The sequence below is a fragment of the Salvelinus namaycush genome, unplaced genomic scaffold, assembly GCF_016432855.1.
Source record: "Salvelinus namaycush isolate Seneca unplaced genomic scaffold, SaNama_1.0 Scaffold407, whole genome shotgun sequence".
Taxonomy (NCBI): Eukaryota; Metazoa; Chordata; class Actinopteri; order Salmoniformes; family Salmonidae; genus Salvelinus; species Salvelinus namaycush.
The window spans coordinates 49,974-66,849 of NW_024061086.1; the positions used below are offsets into that span (position 1 = coordinate 49,974).

The following is a 16,876-nucleotide window of genomic DNA, read 5'->3' on the forward strand; positions in this document are numbered from 1 at the left end:
TAGAGGTGATGACACTCAGGTTAGCTGTACTGGAGGTGATATCACTCAGGTTAGCTGTACTGGAGGTGATGACACTCAGGTTAGCTGTATTAGAGGTGATGACACTCAGGTTAGCTGTACTGGAGGTGATAACACTCAGGTTAGCTGTATTAGAGGTGATATCACTCAGGTTAGCTGTATTAGAGGTGATATCACTCAGGTTAGCTGTACTGGAGGTGATGACACTCAGGTTAGCTGTATTAGAGGTGATGACACTCAGGTTATCTGTACTGGAGGTGATGACACTCAGGTTAGCTGTATTAGAGGTGATGACACTCAGGTTAGCTGTATTAGAGGTGATGTCACTCAGGTTAGCTGTATTAGAGGTGATATAACTCAGGTTAGCTGTATTAGAGGTGATAACACTCAGGTTAGCTGTACTGGAGGTGATGACACTCAGGTTAGCTGTATTAGAGGTGATATCACTCAGGTTAGCTGTATTAGAGGTGATATCACTCAGGTTAGCTGTATTAGAGGTGATATCACTCAGGTTAGCTGTACTGGAGGTGATGACACTCAGGTTAGCTGTATTAGAGGTGATATCACTCAGGTTAGCTGTATTAGAGGTGATGACACTCAGGTTAGCTGTACTGGAGGTGATATCACTCAGGTTAGCTGTACTGGAGGTGATATCACTCAGGTTAGCTGTACTGGAGGTGATATCACTCAGGTTAGCTGTACTGGAGATGATATCACTCAGGTTAGCTGTATTAGAGGTGATATCACTCAGGTTAGCTGTATTAGAGGTGATGACACTCAGGTTAGCTGTATTAGAGGCACCCATTCAGATCAATTGCATTAACGCCATCAATACACCTCCTGTAAGTAATTCAGGCCATCTATAGACCCAAACTGTAGATAGATTTAGAGACAATTTAATGGAAAGACACTACCTTGCCGCTGGTCATTGTCCAGGACATAGTGTGTTAACCTGAATGTCTGACATTAAAACATCTGGAATGTACACGCTTTATGATCAGTCGTGTTTGATAACGACAGACTTTGGGGTGGAATCTGGCCAAAGCCTTAGGTAGACGAGAGTTGGGTAAAACAGGTCACCAATCTTTCAGTTCATGGATCAACATACTTGGCAACAAAAAGTTAAAATGATGAACAGGTCTATGTTCCCAATGGAACTTTATTCCCTTTGTAGTGCACTACTTTAGACCAGGACCCAATGGAACCCTATTCCCTTTGTAGTGCCCTACTTTAGACCAGGACCCAATGGAACCCTATTCCCTTTGTAGTGCACTACTTTAGACCAGGACCCAATGGAACCCTATTCCCTTTGTAGTGCACTACTTTAGACCAGGACCCAATGGAACCCTATTCCCTTTGTAGTGCCCTACTTTAGACCAGGACCCAATGGAACCCTATTCCCTTTGTAGTGCACTACTTTAGATCAGGACCCAATGGAACCCTATTCCCTTTGTAGTGCACTACTTTTGACCAGGTCCCAATGGAACCCTATTCCCTTTGTAGTGCACTACTTTTGACCAGGTCCCAATGGAACCCTATTCCCTTTGTAGTGCACAACTTTAGACCAGGACCCAATGGAACCCTACTCCCATTGTAGTGCACTACTTTAGACCAGGACCAATTTGGGACACAGTCAGGTCTTGGCAGACTAACTACTTGGTTGGCTCCCTTTGGTCTGGCTCAACAACAGAATACAGACAGTAACAATAATCTAAGTTGTGCGGTCACAATGAAGGCCCAAAAGACCTGGGTAAAACCTGTTCAGCCATGTAGTCACACCCTTCTTCCTATTGTAATGGTAATATGTTTATAATGATAGGAAGTTTAGTCAGAGAGAGGAGGGATATAGAGAGCTTCTACAGGTAAGTCCTTCACATCATAGATTAAAGTCTTTAAATAGTTCATGTGGTGTCAACAACACTTTAACAAAATAGAAAACAAATAACAAACAACCAATAAGAGTCTTGCAATGAATCTACCCTCTGTTCCGACCCATCTCCATGGCATCACCCTGGTCAATTATAGTAGGTCCAATTGTCCATCTCCTGGCCACCCACCTCCCTGGCCCCAGCCTGCCCTCGTCCCCCCCACCCATCTCCTGGCCACTCCTGGGCTGAGCTCCACACTGCAGCCCCCTCTCCTCTGGTCTCTAGCCCCAGTCCTCTCCTCCTGTCTCCAGCTCCTCTTCTGCTAGCTCCAGTCCCTCTCCTCTCCAGCCCCAGTCCCTCTCCTCTCCTCTCAGTCCCTCTCCTCCCGTCTCCAGTTCCTCTCCTCTCCTCCCGTCTCCAGTTCCTCTCCTCTCCTCCTGTCTCCAGCCCCTCTCCTCTCCTCCTGTCTCCAGCCCCAGTCCCTCTCCACTCCTCTCCTCCTGTCTCCAGCCCCAGTCCCTCTCCTCACCTCCTGTCTCCAGCTCCAGTCCCTCTCCTCCTGTCTCCAGCCCCTCTCCTCTTGTCTCCAGCCCCAGTCCCTCTCCTCTTGTCTCCAGTCCCTCTCCTCTCCTCCTGTCTCCAGCCCCAGTCCCTCTCTTCTCCTCCTGTCTCCAGCCCCTCTCCTCAGACCACTGAGTGATCATTGTTTTTTTTCCCTCCACTCATCACGGTGTGATTGATAGAGGAGGCTGAGCGGTCGGAGCCCTCGGCTGCCGTCCCGTTAACATTCTCCTGGCGCTGGCAGCACAGGATCTGCTTGAAGGTGGCGCTCATCTCCTTGTCCCGGTAGCTGTAGATGATGGGGTTCATAGCAGAGTTGAACTCAGCCAGAAGCAGGAAGAACTTCTCAAAGTCCAGGACGTTACAGTTGGCACAGAACACATCGAGGAGGATGAGAACCAGGCCTGGAGTCCAGCACACGATGAACGCACCTGGAGGAGGAACACGTGAGAAAGTAAGACTTTTCAGTAAAATCAGATTTAAACAAAGACTCAGGGGCTGCATTTATACAGACCACTTTGAATATACGTTTTATTGATTAATCTGACCACCAGGAGATGACTGGTTAGAGAACGGGACTGTTCAGTTAATCTGACCATCAGGAGGAGATGACTGGTTAGAGAACGGGACTGTTCAGTTAATCTGACCACCAGGAGATGACTGGTTAGAGAACGGGACTGTTCAGTTAATCTGACCATCAGGAGGAGATGACTGGTTAGAGAACGGGACTGTTCAGTTAATCTGACCATCAGGAGATGACTGGTTAGAGAACGGGACTGTTCAGTTAATCTGACCATCAGGAGGAGATGACTGGTTAGAGAACGGGACTGTTCAGTTAATCTGACCACCAGGAGATGACTGGTTAGAGAACGGGACTGTTCAGTTAATCTGACCATCAGGAGGAGATGACTGGTTAGAGAACGGGACTGTTCAGTTAATCTGACCATCAGGAGGAGATGACTGGTTAGAGAACGGGACTGTTCAGTTAATCTGACCACCAGGAGATGACTGGTTAGAGAACGGGACTGTTCAGTTAATCTGACCATCAGGAGATGACTGGTTAGAGAATGGGACTGTTCAGTTAATCTGACCATCAGGAGGAGATGACTGGTTAGAGAACGGGACTGTTCAGTTAATCTGACCATCAGGAGATGACTGGTTAGAGAACGGGACTGTTCAGTTAATCTGACCATCAGGAGATGACTGGTTAGAGAACGGGACTGTTCAGTTAATCTGACCATCAGGAGATGACTGGTTAGAGAACGGGACTGTTCAGTTAATCTGACCACCAGGAGATGACTGGTTAGAGAACGGGACTGTTCAGTTAATCTGACCATCAGGAGATGACTGGTTAGAGAATGGGACTGTTCAGTTAATCTGACCATCAGGAGGAGATGACTGGTTAGAGAATGGGACTGTTCAGTTAATCTGACCATCAGGAGGAGATGACTGGTTAGAGAACGGGACTGTTCAGTTAATCTGACCATCAGGAGATGACTGGTTAGAGAATGGGACTGTTCAGTTAATCTGACCATCAGGAGGAGATGACTGGTTAGAGAACGGGACTGTTCAGTTAATCTGACCATCAGGAGGAGATGACTGGTTAGAGAATGGGACTGTTCAGTTAATCTGACCATCAGGAGGAGATGACTGGTTAGAGAACGGGACTGTTCAGTTAATCTGACCACTAGGAGATGACTGGTTAGAGAACGGGACTGTTCAGTTAATCTGACCATCAGGAGATGACTGGTTAGAGAACGGGACTGTTCAGTTAATCTGACCATCAGGAGATGACTGGTTAGAGAACGGGACTGTTCAGTTAATCTGACCACCAGGAGGAGATGACTGGTTAGAGAACGGGACTGTTCAGTTAATCTGACCACCAGGAGGAGATGACTGGTTAGAGAATGGGACTGTTCAGTTAATCTGACCATCAGGAGATGACTGGTTAGAGAACGGGACTGTTCAGTTAATCTGACCATCAGGAGATGACTGGTTAGAGAACGGGACTGTTCAGTTAATCTGACCACCAGGAGGAGATGACTGGTTAGAGAACGGGACTGTTCAGTTAATCTGACCATCAGGAGATGACTGGTTAGAGAATGGGACTGTTCAGTTAATCTGACCACCAGGAGGAGATGACTGGTTAGAGAACGGGACTGTTCAGTTAATCTGACCATCAGGAGATGACTGGTTAGAGAACGGGACTGTTCAGTTAATCTGACCATCAGGAGATGACTGGTTAGAGAACGGGACTGTTCAGTTAATCTGACCATCAGGAGATGACTGGTTAGAGAACGGGACTGTTCAGTTAATCTGACCATCAGGAGATGACTGGTTAGAGAACGGGACTGTTCAGTTAATCTGACCATCAGGAGATGACTGGTTAGAGAACGGGACTGTTCAGTTAATCTGACCATCAGGAGGAGATGACTGGTTAGAGAACGGGACTGTTCAGTTAATCTGACCATCAGGAGATGACTGGTTAGAGAACGGGACTGTTCAGTTAATCTGACCACCAGGAGGAGATGACTGGTTAGAGAACGGGACTGTTCAGTTAATCTGACCATCAGGAGATGACTGGTTAGAGAACGGGACTGTTCAGTTAATCTGACCACCAGGAGATGACTGGTTAGAGAACGGGACTGTTCAGTTAATCTGACCATCAGGAGATGACTGGTTAGAGAACGGGACTGTTCAGTTAATCTGACCATCAGGAGATGACTGGTTAGAGAACGGGACTGTTCAGTTAATCTGACCATCAGGAGGAGATGACTGGTTAGAGAACGGGACTGTTCAGTTAATCTGACCATCAGGAGGAGATGACTGGTTAGAGAACGGGACTGTTCAGTTAATCTGACCACCAGGAGATGACTGGTTAGAGAACGGGACTGTTCAGTTAATCTGACCACCAGGAGGAGATGACTGGTTAGAGAACGGGACTGTTCAGTTAATCTGACCACCAGGAGATGACTGGTTAGAGAACGGGACTGTTCAGTTAATCTGACCATCAGGAGATGACTGGTTAGAGAACGGGACTGTTCAGTTAATCTGACCATCAGGAGATGACTGGTTAGAGAACGGGACTGTTCAGTTAATCTGACCATCAGGAGGAGATGACTGGTTAGAGAACGGGACTGTTCAGTTAATCTGACCATCAGGAGATGACTGGTTAGAGAACGGGACTGTTCAGTTAATCTGACCACCAGGAGGAGATGACTGGTTAGAGAACGGGACTGTTCAGTTAATCTGACCATCAGGAGGAGATGACTGGTTAGAGAACGGGACTGTTCAGTTAATCTGACCACCAGGAGGAGATGACTGGTTAGAGAACGGGACTGTTCAGTTAATCTGACCATCAGGAGGAGATGACTGGTTAGAGAACGGGACTGTTCAGTTAATCTGACCACCAGGAGATGACTGGTTAGAGAACGGGACTGTTCAGTTAATCTGACCATCAGGAGATGACTGGTTAGAGAACGGGACTGTTCAGTTAATCTGACCATCAGGAGGAGATGACTGGTTAGAGAACGGGACTGTTCAGTTAATCTGACCATCAGGAGGAGATGACTGGTTAGAGAATGGGACTGTTCAGTTAATCTGACCATCAGGAGATGACTGGTTAGAGAACGGGACTGTTCAGTTAATCTGACCACCAGGAGGAGATGACTGGTTAGAGAATGGGACTGTTCAGTTAATCTGACCATCAGGAGGAGATGACTGGTTAGAGAACGGGACTGTTCAGTTAATCTGACCACCAGGAGATGACTGGTTAGAGAACGGGACTGTTCAGTTAATCTGACCATCAGGAGATGACTGGTTAGAGAACGGGACTGTTCAGTTAATCTGACCATCAGGAGGAGATGACTGGTTAGAGAACGGGACTGTTCAGTTAATCTGACCATCAGGAGGAGATGACTGGTTAGAGAATGGGACTGTTCAGTTAATCTGACCACCAGGAGATGACTGGTTAGAGAACGGGACTGTTCAGTTAATCTGACCACCAGGAGGAGATGACTGGTTAGAGAATGGGACTGTTCAGTTAATCTGACCATCAGGAGGAGATGACTGGTTAGAGAACGGGACTGTTCAGTTAATCTGACCACCAGGAGATGACTGGTTAGAGAACGGGACTGTTCAGTTAATCTGACCATCAGGAGATGACTGGTTAGAGAACGGGACTGTTCAGTTAATCTGACCATCAGGAGGAGATGACTGGTTAGAGAACGGGACTGTTCAGTTAATCTGACCACCAGGAGGAGATGACTGGTTAGAGAACGGGACTGTTCAGTTAATCTGACCACCAGGAGGAGATGACTGGTTAGAGAACGGGACTGTTCAGTTAATCTGACCACCAGGAGATGACTGGTTAGAGAACGGGACTGTTCAGTTAATCTGACCATCAGGAGGAGATGACTGGTTAGAGAACGGGACTGTTCAGTTAATCTGACCATCAGGAGGAGATGACTGGTTAGAGAACGGGACTGTTCAGTTAATCTGACCACCAGGAGATGACTGGTTAGAGAACGGGACTGTTCAGTTAATCTGACCATCAGGAGATGACTGGTTAGAGAACGGGACTGTTCAGTTAATCTGACCACCAGGAGATGACTGGTTAGAGAACGGGACTGTTCAGTTAATCTGACCATCAGGAGGAGATGACTGGTTAGAGAACGGGACTGTTCAGTTAATCTGACCATCAGGAGATGACTGGTTAGAGAACGGGACTGTTCAGTTAATCTGACCACCAGGAGGAGATGACTGGTTAGAGAACGGGACTGTTCAGTTAATCTGACCACCAGGAGGAGATGACTGGTTAGAGAATGGGACTGTTCAGTTAATCTGACCATCAGGAGGAGATGACTGGTTAGAGAACGGGACTGTTCAGTTAATCTGACCACCAGGAGATGACTGGTTAGAGAACGGGACTGTTCAGTTAATCTGACCACCAGGAGGAGATGACTGGTTAGAGAACGGGACTGTTCAGTTAATCTGACCATCAGGAGATGACTGGTTAGAGAATGGGACTGTTCAGTTAATCTGACCATCAGGAGGAGATGACTGGTTAGAGAACGGGACTGTTCAGTTAATCTGACCACCAGGAGATGACTGGTTAGAGAACGGGACTGTTCAGTTAATCTGACCATCAGGAGGAGATGACTGGTTAGAGAACGGGACTGTTCAGTTAATCTGACCATCAGGAGATGACTGGTTAGAGAACGGGACTGTTCAGTTAATCTGACCACCAGGAGATGACTGGTTAGAGAATGGGACTGTTCAGTTAATCTGACCATCAGGAGGAGATGACTGGTTAGAGAACGGGACTGTTCAGTTAATCTGACCACCAGGAGATGACTGGTTAGAGAACGGGACTGTTCAGTTAATCTGACCATCAGGAGGAGATGACTGGTTAGAGAATGGGACTGTTCAGTTAATCTGACCACCAGGAGGAGGAGACTGGTTAGAGAATGGGACTGTTCAGTTAATCTGACCATCAGGAGATGACTGGTTAGAGAACGGGACTGTTCAGTTAATCTGACCACCAGGAGGAGGAGACTGGTTAGAGAACGGGACTGTTCAGTTAATCTGACCATCAGGAGGAGATGACTGGTTAGAGAACGGGACTGTTCAGTTAATCTGACCACCAGGAGATGACTGGTTAGAGAACGGGACTGTTCAGTTAATCTGACCATCAGGAGATGACTGGTTAGAGAACGGGACTGTTCAGTTAATCTGACCATCAGGAGGAGATGACTGGTTAGAGAACGGGACTGTTCAGTTAATCTGACCATCAGGAGGAGATGACTGGTTAGAGAATGGGACTGTTCAGTTAATCTGACCATCAGGAGATGACTGGTTAGAGAACGGGACTGTTCAGTTAATCTGACCACCAGGAGGAGATGACTGGTTAGAGAATGGGACTGTTCAGTTAATCTGACCATCAGGAGGAGATGACTGGTTAGAGAACGGGACTGTTCAGTTAATCTGACCACCAGGAGATGACTGGTTAGAGAACGGGACTGTTCAGTTAATCTGACCATCAGGAGGAGATGACTGGTTAGAGAACGGGACTGTTCAGTTAATCTGACCATCAGGAGGAGATGACTGGTTAGAGAACGGGACTGTTCAGTTAATCTGACCATCAGGAGGAGATGACTGGTTAGAGAACGGGACTGTTCAGTTAATCTGACCACCAGGAGGAGATGACTGGTTAGAGAACGGGACTGTTCAGTTAATCTGACCATCAGGAGGAGATGACTGGTTAGAGAACGGGACTGTTCAGTTAATCTGACCACCAGGAGATGACTGGTTAGAGAACGGGACTGTTCAGTTAATCTGACCATCAGGAGGAGATGACTGGTTAGAGAACGGGACTGTTCAGTTAATCTGACCATCAGGAGGAGGAGACTGGTTAGAGAATGGGACTGTTCAGTTAATCTGACCATCAGGAGATGACTGGTTAGAGAACGGGACTGTTCAGTTAATCTGACCACCAGGAGGAGATGACTGGTTAGAGAATGGGACTGTTCAGTTAATCTGACCATCAGGAGGAGATGACTGGTTAGAGAACGGGACTGTTCAGTTAATCTGACCACCAGGAGATGACTGGTTAGAGAACGGGACTGTTCAGTTAATCTGACCATCAGGAGATGACTGGTTAGAGAACGGGACTGTTCAGTTAATCTGACCATCAGGAGGAGATGACTGGTTAGAGAACGGGACTGTTCAGTTAATCTGACCATCAGGAGGAGATGACTGGTTAGAGAATGGGACTGTTCAATTAATCTGACCATCAGGAGATGACTGGTTAGAGAACGGGACTGTTCAGTTAATCTGACCATCAGGAGGAGATGACTGGTTAGAGAATGGGACTGTTCAGTTAATCTGACCATCAGGAGGAGATGACTGGTTAGAGAACGGGACTGTTCAGTTAATCTGACCACCAGGAGATGACTGGTTAGAGAACGGGACTGTTCAGTTAATCTGACCATCAGGAGGAGATGACTGGTTAGAGAACGGGACTGTTCAGTTAATCTGACCATCAGGAGGAGATGACTGGTTAGAGAACGGGACTGTTCAGTTAATCTGACCATCAGGAGGAGATGACTGGTTAGAGAACGGGACTGTTCAGTTAATCTGACCACCAGGAGGAGATGACTGGTTAGAGAACGGGACTGTTCAGTTAATCTGACCATCAGGAGGAGATGACTGGTTAGAGAACGGGACTGTTCAGTTAATCTGACCATCAGGAGGAGATGACTGGTTAGAGAACGGGACTGTTCAGTTAATCTGACCATCAGGAGGAGATGACTGGTTAGAGAACGGGACTGTTCAGTTAATCTGACCATCAGGAGGAGATGACTGGTTAGAGAACGGGACTGTTCAGTTAATCTGACCACCAGGAGATGACTGGTTAGAGAATGGGACTGTTCAGTTAATCTGACCATCAGGAGGAGATGACTGGTTAGAGAACGGGACTGTTCAGTTAATCTGACCACCAGGAGATGACTGGTTAGAGAACGGGACTGTTCAGTTAATCTGACCACCAGGAGGAGATGACTGGTTAGAGAACGGGACTGTTCAGTTAATCTGACCACCAGGAGGAGATGACTGGTTAGAGAACGGGACTGTTCAGTTAATCTGACCATCAGGAGGAGATGACTGGTTAGAGAACGGGACTGTTCAGTTAATCTGACCATCAGGAGATGACTGGTTAGAGAACGGGACTGTTCAGTTAATCTGACCACCAGGAGATGACTGGTTAGAGAACGGGACTGTTCAGTTAATCTGACCATCAGGAGGAGATGACTGGTTAGAGAACGGGACTGTTCAGTTAATCTGACCACCAGGAGATGACTGGTTAGAGAACGGGACTGTTCAGTTAATCTGACCATCAGGAGGAGATGACTGGTTAGAGAACGGGACTGTTCAGTTAATCTGACCACCAGGAGGAGATGACTGGTTAGAGAACGGGACTGTTCAGTTAATCTGACCATCAGGAGGAGATGACTGGTTAGAGAACGGGACTGTTCAGTTAATCTGACCATCAGGAGGAGATGACTGGTTAGAGAACGGGACTGTTCAGTTAATCTGACCATCAGGAGGAGATGACTGGTTAGAGAACGGGACTGTTCAGTTAATCTGACCATCAGGAGGAGATGACTGGTTAGAGAACGGGACTGTTCAGTTAATCTGACCATCAGGAGGAGATGACTGGTTAGAGAATGGGACTGTTCAGTTAATCTGACCATCAGGAGATGACTGGTTAGAGAACGGGACTGTTCAGTTAATCTGACCATCAGGAGGAGATGACTGGTTAGAGAACGGGACTGTTCAGTTAATCTGACCATCAGGAGGAGATGACTGGTTAGAGAACGGGACTGTTCAGTTAATCTGACCACCAGGAGATGACTGGTTAGAGAACGGGACTGTTCAGTTAATCTGACCATCAGGAGATGACTGGTTAGAGAACGGGACTGTTCAGTTAATCTGACCATCAGGAGATGACTAGTAAGAGAATGGGACTGTTCAGTGTGGCCAGAAATTAGTCTGACTCAGCCTAAAATTGTTGATTTCTCTATAGAAAAGACATTTGAAACGCAGCCATATATTCTTGGTCTTGTATATTTTGACAGCACCCTTTTTGATTTGAATGAAACCTACCGTACATGTTTTTCCATTGTAGAAGTGGACAGGAAGTGATATTTGGACCTGAATGGCAAAACATTCAGGAGATGTGCTCAAAGTTGACCTCTTCTATATACCTCACCATGAAACATTCGTCTTCATCCCTGGAAAATATCAACCACTGAGATGGGTATATTTTAAAAGCTTACAAGCAGGGATTGTCAAACTGTTTTATAATTTCTTGAGAAACATTTAATTTCTTAACGTTAAAAGTATCTAAATGATGTGTTACATATGTTGTAGCTTTGACCTTATTTTACGTCAGGAGGTTTTTGTGTTGTGCCATCAGTTGAGACACAACATGCACTTGAATACAGGGGGGTGTCATATTTTGGCTGATCATTTTACTAAATGTAATTTACAAACGGTACCACAAAAAAATGATGAAGGTCAACACAGAGAATGTTGACTTGAATGGGAATTGAATATCTTTTGTTTTAAATTATACTGTCAATACTCCATAGGAAACCATACTGAATCATTGTTCATGTCTATTCTATGGTCCCTCTGAACTGTGCGCTTGCGCAAGAGACGCAAGCGATCCGCCCCATTAGTTTGTGGTGTATTAGATCCGCGTTGTTTCTATGATCGAATCAACAACATTATATCAGCCCCATTTGAATGCAACAAACCAAAACAAATGTACTAGATTGAGTATGATTGTGTCGCAGGCAGAGCGCAAAGGTCTTTCAATCATCCGCAAAGTGAACGGGCTTTTCAGATCAGTTAAGAACAGAGCGCGAGCCGTGCGTGTGCACATGTGTTGATATTCTTTGCTAGTTAGCCAAGTTATTAGCCCAATTATAGATTGGGAGTTACTGCTTCCTACAAGAGCACAAAAACCAGTCAGGTAAAAAGCGTATGTCTTAATTAAAGGGGCAGTGTTGTATTTTGAGACAAAATGAATATGCAAATAAGCCAATAGGCAGAGGGGTAGCCTACATTGTCTAATTATCAGTATGGTAATAATAAATAATTGTATTTTGTAAAGTGGCTTCCTGCATTCACCACAATACAATGTACAGTCACGTATTTGGCCCGTGGTGCTACAGCTAAGGTAAAATGTAAAAACGTTTTTAAAAGTCTCATGCATTGTAGGCCTGTATTGAATACCTCATATAGACTACTATAGACTATATCATACAAATCAACAGCTGTTTCCATGTGAAAATGTTATGTGATTTACTCCATTGGTTTTGTTCGTAGGCCTACATTACACTCCAATATCCACAATAACCTATTGGCTACTGTCTAAAACTGTCAGGGTACAGCCTCAGTGTTCACTGTAAACACACACCGGAAGTTGCACAAAATTCTCACAACGGTCATGTTTCCTCTCACAAAACCTACAATTTGCTTAGTGCCCCAAAACGTTAGAGGGAACATTGGACATGACCATTTAAGTTGACATTTGATGGTGGGTGGACAGGCGGCCATCTTTGTGGTAGTAATTACAAAGTTGAAATTCTATTTAATTTCAATGGTGTACCAACTAAATGACAGTGTTCTGAAGGGATAGGTCCATTCTATGAATTCTGTTTCTATGATTGAAATGACACCCGCCCTGTATTCAAGAGCATGCTGTGTCTCAACCGATGGAGCGAACACAAAAACCTCAAATGATGTAAAGTACGGTCAAAGCTACAACATAGACGCATATGGAAAAAATCTGAGTATACACGTTTTTAGATAATTTACTTTAAAAGGTAAAAGCAAGAAGTCAGTTTATTTGTATTTTTTGGGACGACCCTGTTTATAAGCTTCTAAATGATATTAACAGTTGAGTTTTATCTTTTCCAGTGACAAAAACATGTCTCGTGATATGGTGGGTTTTGCAAAATGAGTCCACTTTAAGCACCTCCATCTCCTGAATGTTTTGGTATTCAGGTCCTAAAATCACTTCCTGACTACATTTTTTCCCATCGGCAAACATTTATGGAAAGTTTTTTATTTAAATCAGAAGGGATGCTGTCAAAAAGTGACTGAATTCAAATGAATTTACCTAATACAAAGTATACGAGACAAGAATATATGGCTGCGTTTCAAGTGTATTATTATTATTATTATTATAGTTAATATATATTATTAGAAACAGGAAGCATAGGTCTATACTACTGATACCATATATCACATAATCCACATTACTTCTAAAAACACTTCCAACTGGGCACAGACATCAATTCAACGTCTATTCCATGTAGGTTCAACATTGAATTGACTCGATAACAACGTTGATTCAGCCAGTGTGTGCCCAGTGGGTTCATACGTCATCTGACCTAATCCACAAACCTTTTAGTCTCTAAGCTTTTATTCCAAGTGCAGTTATGACATAACTTCTCATGAGCTGCCAGTGTGTGTCTTTAATGTCTGTGGATTCACTAACATATACAGTACGGGTCAAAACACGACACATTTTCAACATTGTAGAATAATAGCGAAGACATCAAAACTATGAAATAACACACATAGAATAATGTAGTAGCCAAAAAAAAGTGTTAAACAAATGAAAGTATATTTTAGATTCTTCAAATAGCCACCCTTTGCCTTGATGACAGCTTTGCACACTGTTAGCATTCTCTCAACCAGCTTCATAAGGAATGCTTTTCCAACGGTCTTGAAGGAGTTCCCACATATGCTGAGCACGTGGGCTGCTTTTCCTTCACTCTGCGGTCCAACTGATCCCAAACCATCTCAATTGGGTTGAGGTCGGGTGATTGTGGAGGCCAGGTCATCTGATGCAGCACTCCATCACTCTCCTTCTTGATCAAATAGCCCTTACACAGCCTGGAGGTGTGTTGGGTCATTGTCCTGTTGAAAAACAAATGATAGTCCCACTAAGCGCAAACCAGATGGGATGGCGTATCGCTGCAGAATGCTGTGGAAGCCATGCTGGTTAAGTGTGCCTTGAATTCTAAATAAATCAGACAGTATCACCAGCAAAGCACATCCACACCTCCTCCTCCATGCTTCACGGTGGAGATATCATCCGTTCACTTACTCTGTGTCTCACAAAGACATAGCGGTTGGAACCAAAAATCTCAAATTTGGACTCATCAGACCAAAGGACAGATTTCCACCGGTCTAATGTCCATTGCTCGTGTTTCTTGGCCCAAGCAAGTCTCTTCTTATTATTGGTGTTCTTTAGTAGTGGTTTCTTTGCAGCAATTCGACCATGAAAGCCTGATTCACACAGTCTCCTTTGAACAGTGGCGGCAGGTAGTTGGGCCAGTAACAGAAAGGTTGCTGGATCGAATCCCAGAGCTGAGTCAAAACCTGTCGTTCTGCCCCTGAACAAGGCAGTTAATAACTTCTTGTCAATAGGGGGAGCTGTTAGCACTATTTTTTTCTTGGTGTTCCCAAATTAAACTGCCTCAATCAATTCTTGCTCGTACAATATGCATATTATTATTACTATTGGATAGAAAACACTCTCTAGTTTCTAAAACCGTTTGAATTATGTCTGTAAGTGAAACAGAACTGGACTTAGAGCAATTTCCCTATGTGGAGTTGAGAATGCAGATTTTTCCAAACCTGTTCTCAGACCTGTGTATAACTTTGCCTGTCTTCTATTGGTTGAGATGCACTGCATACGCCTTCCCCTGGGTGTCAGCGAATAGAGGGCCTTGAAATGGAGTCTCTACGCAGTTCAGAAAGTCTATAAATTGATTGGAATCGAGGTGTCCCTTCTTTTGCTTCTTCGCGCTGACGCACTAAGGACATTGGGATGTCGTTTTAGAAGCTCCCGTTTTAGCTTCTAGTTATATCCGGCTCTGTTTTTATTCGATATAGGCTTTAAAGACATCATAATCTTGTTATTTTAAACCGATTTATATCAGTTTATGTCAGTATATTGCGATTTTCGGGCATTTCATTTTCTGCCGTTGTATGTAGTTGGGTATCTCTCTCTCGCATGCCATTGTGTACTGCTAATTGCAACGTGGAAGAAAACATTCTCCAACCCAGCAACGATTATTTTGGCCAAAGGACACCTTTCCCAAGATTCTGATGGGAGTTCAGCTAATAGTAAGAACTATTTATGCTGATAATTCGTTGTTCTGTTGAAAAAGTAAAATGCATAAGATGCCATTATTTGCCGTGTAGCCTTGCGTTATCGCACCCTGTATTGCACAGTAACGTTAATTTTAAAAATGTAATTCAGCGATTGCATTAAGAACTAATTTGTCTTTCAATTGCTGTCCAACCTGTATTTTTTTAGTCAAGTTTATGTATAGTTTTCGATAAGAATAGGTGTCTTTCCAAGATGGCGCCGGACAGATTGCTTGAGTATTTGGACACTATTTTCATTGTATAAGCACGATTTGTGCCGCTAAATATGCACATTTTCGAACAAACTCTATATGCATTGTGTAATATGATGTTACAGGACTGTCATCTGAAGAATTCTGAGAAGGTTAGGGAAAATTAATATATTTTGGTGGTGAATACGTTATCGCTATGTTTGGCTGGAATCAATGCTGTTGTGTGGTTTGCTACTGTGCTAAGCTAATATAACGCTATATTGTGTTTTCGCTGTAAAACACTTAGAAAATCTGAAATATTGTCTGGATTCACAAGATCTGTGTCTTTCAATTGCTGTACGCTGTGTATTTTTAAGAAATGTTTTATGATGAGTAATTAGGTAATTGCTCTCTGTAGTTATTCTAGTCGAGTTGTGATGGTGGCTGCAATGGTAAACTATGATTTATACCTGAAATATGCACATTTTTCTAACAAAACATATGCTATACAATAAATATGTTATCAGACTGTCATCTGATGAATTTGTTTCTTGGTTAGTGGCTATTTATATCTTTATTTGGTCGAATTTGTGATAGCTACTGATGGAGTAAAAAACTGGTGGAGTAAAAAAAATGGTGTCTTTTGCTAACGTGGTTAGCTAATAGATTTACATATTGTGTCTTCCCTGTAAAACATTTTAAAAATCAGAAATGATGGCTTGATTACCAAGATGTGTATCTTTCATCTGGTGTCTTGGACTTGTGATTTAATGATATTTAGATGCTACTATTTACTTGTGACGCTATGCTAGCCTATGCTAGTCAGCTTTTTTACTGGTGGGGGTGCTCCCGGACCCGGGTTTCTGAGGAAGTAGAGGTTAACCCACTGTTCCCGTCATTGTAAATGAGAATCTGTTCTTAATTCTTGCGACTACAGGGGGTGCTGTTCCGAATTAGCATTTTGTCGTCTCCAAATTAAACTGCCTAGTACTCAATTCTTGCTCGTACAATATGCATATTATTAATTCTATTGGATAGAAAACACTTTCTAGTTTCATACAACGTTGGAATTATGTCTGTGGGTGACCCAGAACTCTTTCTACAGCGAAATCCATGACAGACAGTGAAAGGTCTGAGAGCGAAGCTCTGGTTTCAGATCAGTTTTTAAGGTCTCTGTGTATCCTATGGAACGACACGAACTGCACCCGCCTTCCCCTGGATGTCAGTAACCAATGAGAAGTGGAATGGGCCTTCTAGGTAGCTCTCAGAGGTTATAAAAGACCAAGGAGTGAGAGTAGCCCCCCTTTCGACGCTCGCCCTTACGCAGGAAGGGACCTCCGGATGCCATTTTCACAGGCTCGGTTATCAACGTGAAATGTATCCGTCTGTAATTTAATTCGATATAGGACTTAGAAACATCATAAGGTAGTTAATTTAAACCGTTTTATAGCAATTTATATCCGTTTAGTGCGATTTTGATGCATTTCTATGTGAAGCACCGGG

General features: G+C 44.2%; 1 protein-coding gene across 1 annotated transcript in view; it reads right to left on the reverse strand.

Annotated features, from left to right (window-relative positions):
- Positions 1-2,570: 2,570 nt before the first annotated feature.
- Positions 2,571-16,876, reverse strand: part of lpar1 (lysophosphatidic acid receptor 1) — a 49,721-nt gene continuing 35,415 nt past the window's right edge. The window contains exon 2 of the mRNA XM_038986076.1: positions 2,571-2,878. Coding sequence (XP_038842004.1) covers positions 2,571-2,878 — 308 coding nt within the window. The remainder of the gene's footprint in view (positions 2,879-16,876) is intronic.